Below are 18,773 nucleotides of genomic sequence, written 5' to 3'. Positions count from 1 at the left end.
GAGGTCCCTGTCACCCCTGAAGAGTGCAAAATGGTTTCGTCCATCCCTGCAGTGGAGTGTTTAGCCCTTTTTAGACAGGAATTGTGCAAATTTGCAGGAAAGCCCAATCAGTCTTTTCTCAGCATTGGCAGTATAAAAACAAAATCGGGGAGTGCGGCAGAATGCCACCTACCTACTTTTGTTCATACAGAATGTGCCTTTTTCGGGGCAATGGGGGCGTGAGCAAGTAACAAACATGTAGCTCAGCATGTGACATAAACAGTGATCTACTCTGACGGAAGCCGCGGCTGGTCAGTCCTTCGGTGATTCTCTCATAAGTTGGCCCTTCCTTCACCGTCCCCGTCATTTGACAGTTAATGGCCTCTTCGTTTGCGAGGACAAGGAGGGCGCGCAATTCCTGTTTATCTACCGGCAGTGGCTCGCACTTGCGGCGTCATCAACAGCTCCTCCCACAAGTCATCAACAGCCCGTCCCGTGGCGGAAGGCCGCCTCGTTCTTTTTAAACCAAAAATGTTCCGCCAATATGACTACCCTACAAGGCGGAAAATTGGGCACCTCAGATCAACTCGCCAGTCCAGCTCTGTGTGTCTAAACTCTCGCAGCTTGCCGGCAAAACGGCCCAACATTCACCAAAAATCTGGCCGTGTCAAAGGGGCTAGTGGCTGCTTATGCTGCTGGAGCACCATCGTCAACTGTCACGTTATTCCACAAGAAGGGGAAATTGGGGTTCACAAAAAAAAGAAAGAAAAGCAAATAAACACAGGAAGGGTAAAAAAAATGTAAAGAAAATAAATAAAATTAAAAAGATGTGCAAGAGAGTCAAGAAAGGAAAGCCGGGGGGCCCACTGAGACTGCTCATGTGCAGGCCCAGATTTTGCTACGCACCTGCATATGACAGCAAAGATATATATATAAAGTTATATATTAATGTGCTTCAGGATTGTTACTGGCATTATTCTGTTTTATTTTCCACAGTGTTTCCACTTATTCCACATTTGCTGTCACACATTTAGCCTTAACAAGAGAATGCAATTAAACCATATGTGCTGTGTCTATTAGTCAAACAGAATGACATTGCTTATCAATAGTTGTTTTATTTTTCCCTCAATTTATCATTTACTGTTACAGGCAGAAGTTTTTGTCTTTTCCAACAGAGTATATGAAAGTAAATTAGGGTTGGTTCTTTTTTAAGTTTACCTATTTTATTTAGTTGTGCTTTTTTCATGTGAAAAAAGAGGTAACTTTTTAAATAAAAATGCCAGAATTAGACAATTTACATGCTTTGATACATCACAATTGTTTCCCAATAACCTGTAATACAGTGTTTTTATCGTGCCTCTAAGAAATCAGTTTATTCTGTAAGTTTGGCGACATGTTGTTCTCCGACATCAGATGTAGGGTAAAACATTATGAAAAAATAATTAAGTGTCTTCGGATTACAGCTGTTTCCTCTTATTGGAGGCCTTTTGTGCACATACATTTCAGGCGTATCATGTTCTTCATGTTAGTGTAATGTGATGTTATGTAATGTCATGTTGTCTCAAAGGCCTTGTCCTCGTTCACAAACATGGTTCACACTGCCACAAAGTAACCAAAAAAGATACATGAAATACTTGTAAATGAGCGACATTAAAAGTAAATTTTCAAAGTGAGAGATGCCGTCGGAAAAAAAAGAAAAAAGAAAAGAAAATACAGAACAAGCCAGATGGGAAAAATTTAGCAAGAAACATCAGGAAGCACTGTTTGATACATCAAATGGCCAGTCTTACAAGAGGCAGCTAAGCCTTTGCAGTAGGCCTAGTCTGCATATCCAGATGTTTGATTTGTTAATTAAGTCTCCATGGTAGTTAACCACTGTGTTTTTCTATCTGACAACAGCAGGTAAGTAGAGGAGGATGACCCTAAAATATAAAGATATGATGGTGCAGGATATGCAGAGACAGGCTTCATTTGTTCTTTGTGGGAGACGTTTGTATTTGGGAACACAGCTGAAAAAGTTGCTGACTCAAAAAGAAAAAAAAACCCAAAGATAAAAATGTGTTCAAAGCAGAGCAGCTCTTTATCTCTTTTGTCGGGACTAATAATCTTTTTGTAAGTCTGTGATAAAGTACATCTATCTACATGTATTTTTTGTGGCTGTAGATTGTAATCAATAATGATAAAGGATCAGCATTATGCCAATACCCATGTCCCCTCTAGTGGACAAACGTAGCACTGCAGTGGCAAATTAAAGGCCAAGATGCAGCATGAGAGGTGGATTTTTTTTTTTTTTAGTCTTTTAAATGCACATTTTTTAAGAATAGACTCAAACCCATGTCGCCTTCCTTCATGATTGATCAAAGCCAAGATGTGTTTGTTCAGGTGCATGTCAAACACTGGATCTAATCCTTTTTTAAAACACTTTATTCCCATGACAAATTCAATCAGGATGAGGAGCATTAGTGAAATGTCATACATGCCAGTGTATGTCATGCGAGGATTAAGTCATCTATATTTGTTCGCTAAAACAGTTGTTTGTAATGATAAGGCTGACACACTTAATCGATTTGCATGCATTTCCCTGACAGTCCAGATTAACAGGCAATAAGACTTTATTAGCAATATGCACAAAGTACACACACATGTACCACGTTCGCAAGGCATCAATTAAATTCACATATGGTAGGAGTAATTATCGTTATAGATTACTGGAATTAAAGGGGAGATATCAATGTGAGAAAGGAGTGCGAGTTGCCCTGGAGAAAAGAAGAGCAGGGAGTGAACGTTAGGGCCAGGGAGGGCTAGTAGCAGAGACTACATAAGAAAACAACAACAGCTGTTTAGCTCGTGGCTAAAAACAGGATGGAACAACAACATCATTTGCTAAGAAAATGATCCGGGAAAAGAGATTGTACTGACTCGGAGATATGAAATGGGATGCCTTAGATTGTCTTTTCTGTTTGAGCTCCGTGGGGTGTGTTTTCTTCTGCATTGTTCTAGTTTGTTTTTTCTCTATGGTTTCTGATGTTAGTAATTCTTACAATAAACTTCCTACATATTGTTTTCTTTCCATATTCAAAGCAAAAATCAGGAAAACAGATTTTCAGTCCTTCTCCAACCAGCTGACACTTCACAACAAGGTATGATAGGATCTAACAGAGGTTTGATCACTTCCTTCTCAAGTCCAGGAGCTGTTTCAGAAAGCATTGTTATACCAAGAGGAACCATGCAGGACCGTGGGATGGCTGTTCCCCAAACTGCATCACGTAAACCAGGTTTGAATCCTCTCCACTCAGAAGTCACTGGTGTTGTGACACATTACACACTAAATACTGGTCAATATTATTGCTGACTTGTACACACAACTTTATTACAGCCACAGTATCCAATTTATTGCCGCTATCACACACACACTCACACACACAAATAATATTCGGCACAAAACCCTCTCGCAGTGCCTGCCAGAGAATGTGTGAGTACACCCGTGACTGCTCTGCCCTTGACTTGTATCCATTCATCCAAGCGTGCTGGATGGTTTAGTTAATTAAGCTTAATCTACCCCCAGAGACAGATATGAGTGCTGTTACAGTGGCCCACTGAGCTGTCCCCATACACTCTTCTCTGGACCCCCCGTGGAGCCATCAGGGCCGCGCTACTCAACCATGTTCAAGTACACTGACAGGGCTCTGGAGAAACACATTACATATAATAGAGTTATAAGATTTGGACCACAGATGAGGGGGGAAAAATGTTTGTGAGATATTTTAATTACAGAAATAATACAGCTAAATGACTTTACTGTTGAAATTTCTGGCACGTCATTTTTAAAGAAAAGCAAGCAAAAGCACACGGACTGTTGGAGTTAGACATACTTGACTGGCTGTGATTTTAATCACAGATATGCAGTCTGTTTTTATTTTATTGATCCGGCTGCTGAGGGCTAATTTATTTATTGTGTGTCACACAGACAAGGTCACTCCAGAGGGAAACACTTTCCAAAGATATTGGCAAAACTGATGTGTAAAAAAGAAGATGAAAAGAGCGGATAAATTGACCAGATTCAGAATTATTTGCAGGTACAGTGGGTGCACAAGGAACGCTGGGTGCTTGCACATATGAAGACTAAACAGGTGTGGATGGAAATTTAACACCTGACATACACTTCAAGCAAAAACAATGTACTGGGAATATATTTATTTTACATAATCTTTCATTTGCGGCCTCAAAAACGTACACATGAAAGCTATATGATAACAATGAACAATAAGCAACTTCTGTGTGATAGATCGTAATTCAAAACACAGGCTTGTCTTACCAACAAGTTTTATTTAATCACAACATAATCAAACATGACACATTAACAACATACAGTAATGTTAAATATGAATGCTGCATATGTGTTTTTCTGTGCATCACAAGTGCTCTAATCATACTGTAATTAGCCTATATATTGTGCTGTAAAGATACTTTATTGCATACATAATATCAATCAGTTGCATGGTGCTACAAGTGAAATTGTCCAACCTGTCATCAACTGTTATCACATTGACATCAAAGCATGAGATTTAAATGAATACAAACTTTCATAATTGTGATTTGTTTCTCTTTTTAAAAATTAACCTAAATAAGTTATCAGCAGCTGCACTTCCTGTCATTTTTGTTGCCATCTTGTGGGTTGATTCGTTCAGTGCAGTAAAATCATCCTCAAAATGTTACCTTAAGTGCTAATTTACTCACAAATGATTAGGTAAAATTATTTTAGTAGATATAAAGCAATGCTGCTGTTTTCTCTCTGCATTTGAACCACAGTTACTTTGGTTAAACGTTAACTAAATGCTTCTTCTTTTCATTTTTTTATTCACTTCCTCTTTCTTACACTACAACAACCCAACGATTTCTCCAGTGACCACCACATATCGGTTATGCTGCTTCCTGTGTTGACTTTCGTTATGTGCCAGTTTGTTTATTTCTAATATCTACAAAAGTTCACTCCAGCATGGTTCATCATTGCTTCTTCCTGTTACTGTTATTCTGTTGCAACTGACAGTTTGCTAAATGCCTCCCCCAAACAGTGAGCCGTAGCTTAGTATCTGTAACAAGGAAGGCATGTCTGTCAAGTTTTCAGTTTCTGTAAACGTTTGGATATTTTAATTTGCCTTTGCAAAACCAAAGACAATAAAAAGGGGGTTTGACGTCATGATTGACAGCTGTGTCTGCTAACTGAGTGCTCGCGGTCAATGGTGCTGCATGCAATTGATCGACTTGGCGACTGTGTACATTGCTACCAATGCAGCAAGATGGCAGTGGCCGTATCCAGGCTTCGAATTTGCAAAGTGAGAGGAAGTGGAGACCTGTTGTCCATCTTTATATACAGTCATTGATCTAATAATAGAAAATGTTAAGGCTACTCTTCCTTTCTTGCATTTCACACAGCAAAATTTGAACATCCACAACTCCACCTCCCTCCAAAGTCCTACTCCCCCCTCCTCCATTACCTCCTCATTACGTCTATGATAGAAGTAAGCGTTGGCAAGATAACGTTAGATACACGTAAGAAGAGAGTGAGTGTAACGTTACAACCAAGACAGTCAAACGCAACCCCGGAGTTTTAAAACACAACCGGAGTCAGTGATGACTGATGAGTTTTAGAATAAGGTTACAGTGCTAACGTTAGATAGTAGCGTTAACGTTACTAGTAAGTCGAAACGCACAAGGAAGATAACGTTAATGTTTCAGAGGCTACACTACAGTAGGCTAAGATAACGTTAATGTTTCAGAGGCTACACTACAGTAGGCTAATGTTAGCCATTAGCAACTGGATGTTGTGTTTCATATAACATCATATGTTATATTAGAAGCAAACTAAACATAACATTACCTGTCCTGCACAGTCAAATGCAATCCTGGAGTTTTAAAACTCAACCGGAGTCAGTGATGACTGATGTGTTTTAGTATAAGTCAGGGGTCGCGTTAACCGGATATTCTCGGTCACTGACCGTTTTTTTACAACAATGACCGGAAAATCTGAAGGCCGTCGGTCATTTTGACCAGTTGCAATTACCACCCCTGACCACTTGGCGGCGGAGTGCACAGTCAGTAGTTTAAGTGGCTGCCGTTTTCACACTGCAGAGAAAAAGTCATTCATCTGCTTCATGTAGCGTTGTTGACATAACGCCCTGGACACACCGGACGCGGAACCGAAGCAGCGGAGGCAGTTTTCAGTCAGTGCCCATGTTAACCTATCTGACTGTCCACACAGGCCGCTGAGCAGAGCGGAGCACCCGCGGAGCACCCGCGGAGGCAGCGCTTCAGTTCGGCGTCTGGTCTATTTTTCACGGGAGCCGCGAAGCCTAATGGCACGGGTGTGTGGATGTCTGTCCATCTTTTCGTTCATGTCCTTATTAATGCACACTTTATAACTTGCTTGTCTTTTCGTTCATGTCCTTATTAATGCACACTTTATAACTTGCTTGTTGGATTTATTAAAAAACGAACGAATGAAAACTAAATGTCTTTGAATATCTTTATTATCATTTATAAATGAAAATTAAAATGACCGGTAAAAAAAGATTATGACCGGATTTTTATGACCCTGTCGGTCAAAAAGACCGGCGACGAAAAAGTCTAGCGCAACGTCTGGTATAAGGTTACATTGCTAACGTTAGATAGTAGCGTTAACGTTAATAGTAAGTGTAAACGCACAAGGACGATAAAGTTAATGTTTCAGAGGCTACACTACAGTAGGCTAACGTTAGCCATTAGCAACTGGATGCTGTGTTGTCATAAAATTGTTATATGAGATGCAAGGGGGATGTTACGCGAGCGGTTACGTCTGTTGGAGGCCTCCACGAGGGGAAGACAGACAGCACGCTCAGCCAATCATTGCATTCGGTCAGCCAATCATTGCATTCGGTCCGTACAATCGTACTATCAAATTCACATAAACTCTGTCTGAATACATTGCTCTTCTTAATGGGTTCAGTTGACTATTTAATCGGCAATTTCCTATGACCTGTATCCCGAACACACACCATGTGAAACTGTACATGGGCAACTGTGCACTCAATGGGTATGGACTAGTATTGTTTTATTTTCAATTTCTGCCAAAATATCCCCCTAAATCATACAGGCTGGACATTTAATGTGAAACTGACACATCAGAAAGTGCAAAACAACAACAACAACAACAACAAAAAAAGATCTATGAATAAAAATGATGAAATGATTAAATTAAAAGAGAAAAACAAAGCATTTCTTGAGCCCCCAGCGTGTTTGAGGAAGTGGAGGATTATGTCTCTGCTTGTGTTGCAATTTTTGAAACGTTTGTCTATCTAGCATATTTAATTTCATTTTGTAGTCTCAAGTTTTATGCACTGTTCTCAGACTTTAATTTCATGTTTTTTCATGTTTTTTTCAAATTTTTGTCCATATTCTTGTATTTCAATTCATATTTTTGTATTTTCATTTGAAATTCTCAAGCTGTTCAGCCCAAGTTGTGAATAAATTGTTTCCCAAAATGAATACATGAATATATGCAACGTAACCCAAACATATGATATGCCAAAGAAACACTACCTCGGTTTTGCACTCTGTGTGTCACTGCAGGTGCTGCTCGCTGTTCTTCTCAGTAGTTTTTGTCTTTTGTAGTTAATATAATACTGCCAGACAGACTCTGGGACTTTTCTAGAGAAGTTACTTGCATACCACAAAATCAGCCTATTGTGTCGTGTCACTGCATTAGGTGGAAAACAGAAGTGAATTCAGCCAGTCTAGATTCCCCCTTAATTGTGTTTAAATGTATCACAGAACCAGCGCAGACATGATCATAGATTTTTTAAAACACATATTTATCATTTACTTGGCACATTTATAAAAGAGTTGCATTAAAACAGACAGCCAGCTTGTGTTTTTTATGAAATTGCAGATCATAGGTAGAATTCAATATATACAATTATATTACATAAAAGCATTTACAGATGTTGCATTTCAATGTCTATTGGAGTTTGATTCCAATATAACAGCTGAGTTTTGTGCTACAAAAGCTACATTCTGAACAACAGAAGAGCCAGTGCCTCTCTCCCTGTGTCTTCTCCTGGCCGTCATGCAGCATAAAAGATCTAAAAGATGTCTTCGCAACTTTTGTGAGAGCATATACAGCAGAGGGTTCATACAGCAGTGAGAGAATGCAAGTATACGACAAATATGATAGGCATTGTTCAGGTGTTCCTCTGCTTTGCAGCCTTTGGGTTCATACAAAGACTCGATGAAAAGCAAAATATGATAAGGTCCCCAGCATATGAAGAAGGCTGCAACAATACACAACACCACCACTAAAGTCCTGTGCCTTCTTCTGTTTGAAGCCTGCAAAACTGTCTTGAGGATGGCAGAATAGCAGAAAACAATGATGGCGAATGGAAGGAAGAAGAGCAGGGACACTTGGAGATAATATCCCAGCTTGACATCAGAGCTACCAGAGATGTCTTTACACGTGTAAAGATCATCCCAGAACATTACCACTTTTACTTTGATGGCATCACTCACGGATGCAGCAATGCTGATGACCCAGGCGGCTGCACAGGCAACCACTGCACACCTCTGCCTCCTTACACGGTTGCTCGGCCACTTGTGCAGCACCACTGTTATGAAACGATCGACAGTCATTGCAGTCAGTACAAGGATGCTGCTGTACAAACCTATGATGTAAAAAGCAGTTAGAATTTTGCAAGCAACTTCCCCAAAGATCCAGTGGTGCAGCAGATGGACGGCCCAGAATGGAAGTGTGACAGTGAAGATCAAATCGGAGCAGGCCAGGTTCAGGACGAAGAGATTTGTGACAGTTTTCAGGTTCTCGTACATGGCAAGAACACACAAGAGGAGACAGTTGCCTGTGACACTGAGGATGAAGATCAAAACGAAGAAGGCACCACTGATGGTATCAAAGTTAAATAAATCCTCACAAAGATATACCACACCATCGTCAACGTAGCTTGCACCTCCTTCGCTCACTGTGGAGTTGAACGCCATTGTAGGTTTTCTAGGAAACATGAGCACAAAGCTACAATTTGCAAAATGAAATTAAAGGAATATTTAATTCATGAATTGATCATTTGCATAGCAATTACTCATCAGGACTTTGTTTTTCTCGCCAGTCTCCAGTAAACGAAGAATCCAAAAATTCTTGATTTATTGAAGTAAAGGGGTCCACATTTAACAACAGCAAAAACTATATCAAACCAGCTGTATACTAATTCTCAGACAACCTGTGCAGTATAATCCAAGTCCCATTTATCCACAGTATGCTCAGCACTTCCCAATACATGCATTTTCACTACAACTATGCTATGAAAAACACATAAAAAGTCTCAGGACAAGTAGCCTGTTGGAGGCTCTCTCATGCATTTGAACTCTTCCTGATAGAATGCATGCATTGAGTCCCAACACACGCACTTGCCCAGGCATGCTATTCGTATACAGATCATAAAGTAAGGTTTTAGCAGAAATACATGTCTTTTGGAATTCATCAAAAATTTTATCCATTTTTTTTTCTTTTAGGAATTAAAGATTTATGCATTTTTATGTTTTTATTTTATCTTTTTCCCTCTCTTGTGTATGTACATATATCTGATTTATCAACACTTGGTGACACTGTTTAGGTTAGAAAAAAAAAGGTTCAATATAATATCAATTATTAAAAAAAAGAAGAATTTTCTCCAGTTTTGCATTCTTCACCATGGAGGAATGCGAGAATAACAAAGTTTTCTTCAGGAATTCATCATAACATGAGGTTAGTAATAGTCAAATTATCAAATCAGATGTCAACAATTTTTTAGCTATTCATAATTTTTTAAAAACAAAATGATTTCTTGTAAAATATTTCAATATGCAGAACAATTAAGTACAAGTAGGTCACCCCTAAATATGTAGAGCAATTACAGTGAATGGAAGCCAACTCACCCTAAACGACCGCTGTCACGTCTTGTGCTTATTTGCACTGTGGAGAAATAATGTATTATATACAAGAGCAAACTCATTGTTCCTCTTTTTGTTTCACATTCAGTCAAAGATGCTGAACAGTATTGCAGTTCGAGCATGAACTTTGAATTCACACAAAATGGATGACTTAGGTACTGCCTTTATAACAGAGAACCTAGAAACAACAGTGTGGGTTATTCAAAACGAGACACTCTGGAACTTGATTCATCTTCATTTTATTGTAAAGCACTGAAATTATGATGATGATGATGGTGATGACATTATCATGTGAAAATAAACAATGTAACAAATGATCAAAAGCAAAATACTGTCTTGAGAGGAAAATATTTTCATTTTTGCTTATACAAAATACAATAGGTGATCTAAATGACTGATATGAAAACATAAAGTAAAATGCAGTTAATCAAAGTAAATCACACACTATCTCTAATACGATGTATAATCAATCGATCAACATGCATTCAAAGTCACATACATACATAATAACAAACCCGTTCTCATTCCAAGGGTTTCAAATTCGGCAGCTTGATCAGTGGCTCTCTCACTTCTAATACAAAGCTTTTACCAAACTCCAAACACACACAAGACTTTTACCCAGTAGACCGATGTTCATGTCCTCTCTGAAGGATGATCGTTTTTCTACACCTAACCAAGTTGTTTTGTCATCTAAACCTACAGTAGTTTTGTGCTTCTTGTAACCATGGTGACGCAGAAAGTGACACGTCCAAAACTGATGCTTTGAAGTGTAGGGCTCCAAAACAAGCAGCCGTATTTGACAAGTAGTGAGTGAGAACGTGTTACAACAACACAAAGATACAGGGTCATTGTTCCTTAATAATAGTACAGATTGATTGGAAACTTAAAAGCAAAATATGTAATTATGCATGAAACACTGTACATTGCATTTAACGGTTGTAAAATTAAATAATAAAACCTTGTATGTCTCATAGGCGTTTTCAGACCAGAGAAACGTATAGTTCTAAGAAACCTAGTTCTAGTTATAAGAACTAGGAACAATCTTAATTCTTAGATTACTGTTTTGAGGGACATTTGAGTAGTTACTCTCCCAGCACTTAAAGAACCATGAGTGATGTAACACAGCTGGCACAGGACCTCAGTGTGATGTCAGAAAGATGTTGTACTCTTATGCTGGACGAACATTAAATTTTGTTTGAAATAAAAATTGGATGGCCGAAAATTTAAATGTCTAACAACATTAGAATTTCACGTTGTGTGGAAGTTAACACTATGACATTTTGCAGATGTTGGATTTTGGTCTCCACACCTGTGTCAGACCATTATTCTATGTCAAAATGTTGGTAGCATGGGATGTTACAAAGGTGTTAGATTTTGGTTACTTGAAGGTATACAATGCAGGATTGTTGGGTATTGTTTGTAAACATGCTCGCTGGTGAAAGTAAAAGTAAAAGCCAGCCTCAGATTTACTCTTGTTTGGTGTTTCGCCTCACTATATTTGCATTTTTTCGATACTGTGTCTCTTGGATGCCTGCTGCTTATGGTCTGGCATCTGGTCACCACCTTTTTATAAAGCCCTGACCTCACCTGAGCGATGTTGGGGTACAGCGCCCATAAATATCACAAACACAGAAAATAAAATGAAAATAAGAAAATACAAACAGAGGGTAGAGTCTCTGGAGTACTATACCTTTAACAACACAACCTAAACCCAACCACAAAATCTATTTCATCTGTTGTTGGTAGTCTAGGTCAAATTAATGCTGGCATTAGATGTTTTTCTGAGATTTAATTTGGTTACCAAATGACACAACCTACATTCAACCAAATATCAACATCGAGCAACAATGGTAGGGAACTGAAAGCGTACTGTAATCGGTACAGATGATAAGTGTACGTTGACGAACATAACCAATGCAGCACCGGCTACCATCATTTCTAAAAACCCATTTGCTGTGTGAAACAGACAACACAAAAACACAAACAACAACTCTTAATGAAAAAATAATGGACAAATGAACCAACAGTGAAGTCCAGGCTTTACCAATTATATATGAGATGGTGGATATACAATGTGATTTTGACTCATCAAAGTGTTGTAGCTGTACCAGCCTTAAACCAGCTACATCGAGAACTCTTCACCACTTGTTAGTGATGTGATTGTGAGTCGGCTCTGCCTATTGCGGATGCTGCTGTTTTTGTGTCCCCAGCCCTTTAGCATTTTTTTTAAGTGGTTTTTGAATTTAACCCCCACAAACACATAAAACACTGGGTTCAGGCAGCAGTGTGAAAAGGCAAAAAATCGGCTAATGTAGAAGGCATAATCCAGTGGGTCTGATTCTGCACAACGTCTTGCCACAGTCTTCGAGTCAGCAGGCGGTTTGGGCCAGTAATAGAATGACCGCAGAAATATCACTACATTGTAAGGTGCCCAGCCCACAAAGAAAACAACCATGAGGGTAAAAATTAATTTTAAAGTTCTGCGCCTTCTTCTTTGGGCAGTAGGACGCAGCAACCTGCACATTATTTGAGAATAGCAAAAAATGAACACCACTGAACTCAACAGGAAGAGAGCATTTTGCAGGTAGATTCCCAATAAGCTCTTTGCAGATACACAGTGATCCTGGACCACTTTGGTGAAGATGATGCCTGGAATGGCAATCGATATACTCACTACCCAAATGATCAGACATGCTAGAATACTGTAGCAGCCTGTGGTGGACACAATGTCAGAGAGAGGATTCATGACAGCCACATAACGGTGAACAGTCATCAGCATGAGGAGGATAAGACTACTGTAGAAGCCAATGTAGAAGACAAAGGTGACTGTTATGCATGCAGGTTCCCCTAAAGTCCATCCATGCACATGGGAGTAGGCCCAGAAGGGCAGACCTGCGGTGAAGAAGAGATCGGATACAGCCAGGTTCAGGATGAAAGTGTTGGTGAGGGATCTGAGATTCTCAAACTTGACCAGAATGACAATGACCAGGATGTTGCCAAACAGACTGAGGATGACCACAATGGAGAAGAACACTGAAGTGAAGATTGCTCCAAACTGCATGACGTTTGTTTTGTCGCACAATTCATCTTCGTAGTCATCGGTATAGTTATAGTCGTAGTTGTATTCATCCGTGGTTGTGTTGAAGGGTGAGTCAGTTGTAGTCATCGTTCCTTCAGCAAGAGGAAAATGTCTAAATGTAAAAAAAAAAAAAAAGCTTGGTTAGAAGGGTAAAGGCTAAATGATAAAGTGGTGATTATTAAAAAAGATAAATCATAGATTCCTGTCAAAACTTTATCAGGCTATGTCAATAGATCATCATTCTCTTAATACTTGACTCATGACATGTGGTTATTTTGTAACATACATCTACACATCTCAGAGGATCACTTTACCCAAAAAACATGTTTTCTCGCTTACTTCTTGTGGTATTTAGCCACATCCATGGTTTTGGTTTTATTTGCTTAGACTCTGAGATATTCATCTCTAAGGTTTATTCTTCGAGTCGTCTGTTCAGACTCGGCCTCATGTGATGTAAAGGAAAGTGAGTTCAATTCAGCTACATGACGGCCGCAAGATAGGCTTGAGAAAACCAACAAACAGGACTTTTAGATCTTTATCTGTTTATTTTTAATGTTAGCATGAAAATGACACATATGTTTATACCCAGCAACAATATGAAGATCAGGCAATGTATCGAAGTTCTGAACAATATATCCATCTATGATGAGTCATTTTATAAAATTCAGATCATTACATTTAAAGTATATAAGTAAGCATATGAAAATAGAATATATGAATATCCTCCTGAGACCTGACCTTTTGTTTGGTATGCATTTTTAATTTCTCCTAGCTATAGGACCCAATAAGTATAAAAGCTAAACATTGTCAACAATAATTAAGTCCCAATGTCCTCAAATGAGATGATAATAAAGTCACGATGTTCTCAAATGAGACAAAAAGTAAAAGTCTTCAAACAAGTACTTCCTAAATAAGTGTCTTATCTGATTACTGTTGCTAAACTTGGTCAAATTTGTTGCCATATCAAACTACAAACATTATTGATCATAAATAAACAAGTTTCAACCATAACATTTGATCAGGATTGGCTGTGGACTGACTTGGCAGAGATGGCCGCCATCTTGTTTTTACATGGATTGGTGTATTGTGCTCTTACTACCACTAGACGGCACAAACAAAGTGTCCACAAACAAGGACAGCAGGTCTAAGTTCAGTAGAATGAACATTAAGGTCAAGTAAACCCACAATGCGATGTCCTCTATGTATTATTCTATTCATGTATTTACTTTCAACTTTTATTTACTCTAATTCCAAACTTTCAGATTCATGGTGAATTATCATTGTGATTTTTATGTCATAAATGCACTGAAGATGTTCTCAAAGGATTTGTGTCTCAAAATTTTGGAGGTATTGCTCACTCGTACAAAAAGGGCATCATCTTTTGTGAGGTGAAACACTCCACCCAAGTACAGTAACTGTTGGATCGCATTCGTCTGGACCCCTCTGAGTATGTCCTGGACATCAGGAGGGCAATAATTTTCGGGTCAGTTTTGCGATGAATAGAATGGTGAAATGCACCAATGCCTAAGAAGAACATCAACACTGGTCTTACCTGTCAGATGTGCAACTGGTTTAGAAGAACTATTAACAAAACTGGGCTTTTTGGTGGGATAAGTAACATCTTGACCTGTGTGATGATCAGACATGTCACTGATCTGATGTGAATAACTGAGGTGATATTTATCAACTGCGTAAAAAGTGCTCAGACATACCTCCAATCACCAATTTGTGAAAATAAATTGTAAAAAGAACCACAATCTAGCTATATCATAAAATCTGAATCTTGTTCAAGGACCCCTGTTAGTTTGTTCATGATGTTCTCCTTCTGCAGAACAAAGGAGGACAGGTCTGTCTGTAACCTTGTTTACCAAACTGCGTCAAACCAAGAAGCCACTTAGTTCTCCCTCTGCCGTGTAACTGCCGAGGACAGGAAACTGAGTCACAGTGATACAGTGAAAGTGACCACCCACCATCATCTGGGGCCCTATCTTACATTTGGCGCAAAGCAGCATTCAGCGCAGTGCACTGTCATTGCTAGTCTCAGACCGTTGTTGTCAGCCAGCGCCTATATTGTGTTAGTAGCAGATGCACCAGGTCTTTTAAAGGGAACTGGGGAGGACACTGACTGGTTGAATTTATGTGATCCCCAAAAAACACCTATGATTAATCAAGGGACAAAGTACACCCCCTTGCTCCTTACGCATTATTTTGCAGTTGGGCACATCCAAACTGCACCTTCGCCATGCACTTGAGACCATGCTCTGTAGATTGTTCAAACAGGGCCCTCTGTTTGCCCCTGCCACCTGGGGACGTCACTGTGGTTTTCCAAAAATGGGCTGGACTTTAAAGTAATTATCTCAAAGATTTTCATATAAATGTATATGTCTGTTAATAAAGGTCTAGTGTGGAGGATTTAGTGGCATCTACCGGTAAGGGTTGAAGATTGCAGTCAACCTAAACTTCTCCCATGTGCCAAGCGTGTAGGAGAACTAAGATGGCTGCCGTAAAAAACGTAAACAGCCCTGTCTAGATCTAGTGTTTGGTTTGTCCATTCTGGGCTACTGTACAACAACATGGCAGCTCCATATGTAGATGTGAATGGCTCATTCTAAGGTGTTGAAACACAATGTTTCTTAGTTCCAGGTGATTATACACTGATGAAAACATAGTCACGACTTTTATATTCCATGTCTGCCAATATATCCCCCAAAATCCTACATTACAGACCTTTAAGTCACTTTCTATTGCCGAGTAAGGTAACACAATGTCTAGTGAGCCTATGGCCCACTGATGAAAGCCCTTGTACTATTCCAGACATACCCGGAAAAATATCACAGGCATCACACAGTTATTAATAATCTGCTCTCTCACACACACAAGAACACACACGTCTATGCTGTGGTAAATGAGCTGATAATAAAACTCACAATGTTGAAATTTTGCAGTTCTACAGTAACTTTCTCGTCACCAACACATGAAGTCTGGTGTTTTTATAGTATTTCATGATGCTGATTTATGTTCCAGGGTCACTGAATTTTGTATTTTTCTTTCTTTGACTAAACATTTACCTTAATAGTATTCCTTTGTATTGAATTCAATTAAAGTAATTCCATTTGTGCGTAAAAATTACACAGTGAAGAATAAATAAAGTATTTAAGGAAAATCAAGATGTTGCTGATAAAAGCAGAACAATTCCCACTATGAATACCCACAAGTGTTGACAGTTCTAACACTGTACTCTCACTACAAGTGAGAGTAAGGTGTTAAAGCTAAGTAAGATCTTACGAGGAAAGGGGGATTCAAAGTAATTCAAACGGAAATGTAATGAATCAAAAAAGAAGCACTGTGACACTCCTTTGATTAGAAATTATAGGATGAAATTGAGAATGGTATTGTAATCAGGTGGAGACTTAAAAATGGGTCGCCCCTGGCTCAGCCTGTGGGCGCAGGAGGCCGGGTGGCATGGGGGTCTACCATATACACAGAGGGATATCCACTCTTGGACATATTTACAGAGCTCTCTCAATAGGTGGAAAACAATTCTGTGTGGTAGTATCCTTCAGAAGTTGTCAGAGGGTGTTGCTTCAAAAGGCCACAGAGACAAATGGAGACTTGAGAGACAGGGAAGGGGTAGGAAAGTAGCAAAACGGTTGGGCTCACATGTGGTTGGTACAAGTGGAGATGGCTCATAAGTAGGCGGATAAAAAAGAAAATACCCATATTCAGAAATCTTGAGATGTACCACTGAAACACATGTTTCACATATGTTTGTACTCAGTGTCTGCAAAATGATATACCTGCATTTTTTCCCAATGCAGCTTCAGAACCTGACAATCAGATATGAAGCCTCAAGGTAGAACACCCTTTAACATCCTTCCACTTTACTGTAATATCTCCAGTATCACTAAAACATCTCCATTCAAACTTTCTCTCTTGCATACTCTCTCTGGCTTGTCTTGAAGTCTGACAATAACAGATATATTAACGTAAAATGAGTTTTTTAAAATACTTATCACTACCTTATCCACAACATTAAAACTTTTGCAGAGGATAGAGTTGTAAGGCATAAGCACATAACAATAAATACATAAATAAATACTGAGGTGTTCCTGTGGATCGCACCTCCAAGCCTATCCCAGCTGACGTGAGAGGAGGGGTACACGCTGGACAGGTTGCCAGACTGTCACAGGGCTGACACATAGAGACAGACAACCATTGACACTCACATTCACAGCTACGGGCAATTTAGAGTCACCAATTAACCTGCATGTCTTTGGACTGTGGGAGGAAGCTGGAGTACCTGGAGAAAACCCACACTGACACGGGGAGATCATGCAAACTCCGCACGGAATGGCTCCCGCACCCGGGATCGAACGAGGAACCCTCTTGCTGTGAGGTGATAGTGCTAACCACCACACCACCATGCCACCCTCAAATTACATCATCACACAGATACATTTGGGCTTACTGAATTCACAAGAGTCTTAGTTTTCTAGTCATACCCTTTTATTTTATCTTATTTTATTTCATTTTATTTTAGTTTATCTTATTTCATTTTATTTTATTTTTGCAGTTCCAAGACTGCTTAGGAACCCCATTATGCAGAAATATTCAAATACACCATTTCAAAAAATGACAATGCCACTTTTTCCCTCATCATAATTTAGCCTAACTTTGAAGTGCTATATAGTCCTTTTCTGACAAAATAGCATGACATGGTTGGTACCAGTGGATGCCTTAGGTCTTCTACTGTCTTATATTTAAAACTGAGCTCCCACAGCAGGTTATATTTACTAGTCCAGTCTGCCTAGCTCATCACCTTTGCCACTTCCAGCTTCGCTTGTCATACTTGCGACTGTCTCATTGCTATAAGGCTGTGATGATGTCACTGAGTTGTACTGATTAGAATTTTCAGCTAGGCGTGACCAAATGTAATTGTAACAAAGGAAAATATAAATCAGCAAATATAAATGCTGACATAAACAATTTATATTATGATGTGTGCCCTATTTATTTATCTATGTTATAATTTATCAAGTATTATTTGTATTAGGGCCTATTATTATTGTCCAGTGCAAGACGCCACTTGCCTCATGAGGGCCTGTTAAAATAACTAAATAGTTCTGACTTTGGCAGACAATTCTGTTTTCACAAAAGCCAATGCACAAGATAAGCTAATTGAGAAAATTACTTTTTAGGACTTTTAAACAATTGTTAAACAGCAACAATGTCTTTCCATTAACAGTGCTGCTGTTGCTTTGGATAATCCACAGACATTATAGTTTAAGGAACATTTCATTGCCATCAGTTATAAGGAGTCAAGTGCCTCTAAAGCTAGCCAAGTAAAACCAAAACTATCTGCAAGGCTACCACTTGAAGTGAGTGAGAATTAAGCATTTCATTTAAATAAAAAAAGTATTATCATTATTACTAATATTATTTTTATTATTACAAAATACAAACATTGCAAACTTTACCGTCAGTACTGCCTTGAGAGATCCTCGATATAACAAGTAATTGAGAAATATGGAGACATACTGTACCTGCACAGACGCTGTGCACACACCAAAGTCCTTCATGCAAATATCACTGGAACTGGGAATTGTTCCTTAAGTATCAACCACAAAGGTGAACAGAAATCAGACATATTTTTCAGATCTCCAACACGAATGACATGCGGGGCAACTTAGTTTCAGCCACACACGTGACATGATATGTTCCCTTTAATTTGAATCGTTAATACTTG

General features: G+C 39.0%; 2 protein-coding genes across 2 annotated transcripts; both read right to left on the bottom strand.

The window, feature by feature from the left end:
• Window positions 1–7,861: 7,861 nt before the first annotated feature.
• On the bottom strand, window positions 7,862–9,024 carry LOC126382904 (chemokine XC receptor 1-like). The gene has a single exon (XM_050033159.1). The coding sequence runs from the start codon at window positions 9,022–9,024 to the stop codon at window positions 7,966–7,968; it is 1,059 nt and encodes a 352-aa protein (XP_049889116.1). The 3' UTR covers window positions 7,862–7,965.
• Window positions 9,025–10,173: 1,149 nt separating this feature from the next.
• Window positions 10,174–18,583, bottom strand: LOC126382782 (chemokine XC receptor 1-like). Its single transcript, XM_050032854.1, has 2 exons — window positions 18,571–18,583; window positions 10,174–13,139 (listed from the first exon to the last, which is right to left on the bottom strand). The coding sequence occupies exon 2, from the start codon at window positions 13,112–13,114 to the stop codon at window positions 12,071–12,073; it is 1,044 nt and encodes a 347-aa protein (XP_049888811.1). The 5' UTR covers window positions 13,115–13,139; window positions 18,571–18,583; the 3' UTR covers window positions 10,174–12,070.
• Between the last annotated feature and the right edge of the window lie 190 nt (window positions 18,584–18,773).

The sequence above is a fragment of the Epinephelus moara genome, chromosome 21 (genome assembly GCF_006386435.1).
Source record: "Epinephelus moara isolate mb chromosome 21, YSFRI_EMoa_1.0, whole genome shotgun sequence".
NCBI lineage: Eukaryota > Metazoa > Chordata > Actinopteri > Perciformes > Serranidae > Epinephelus > Epinephelus moara.
The sequence above is the reverse complement of the archived record's forward strand: the minus strand, read 5'-3'. Positions and strand labels throughout refer to the sequence as shown.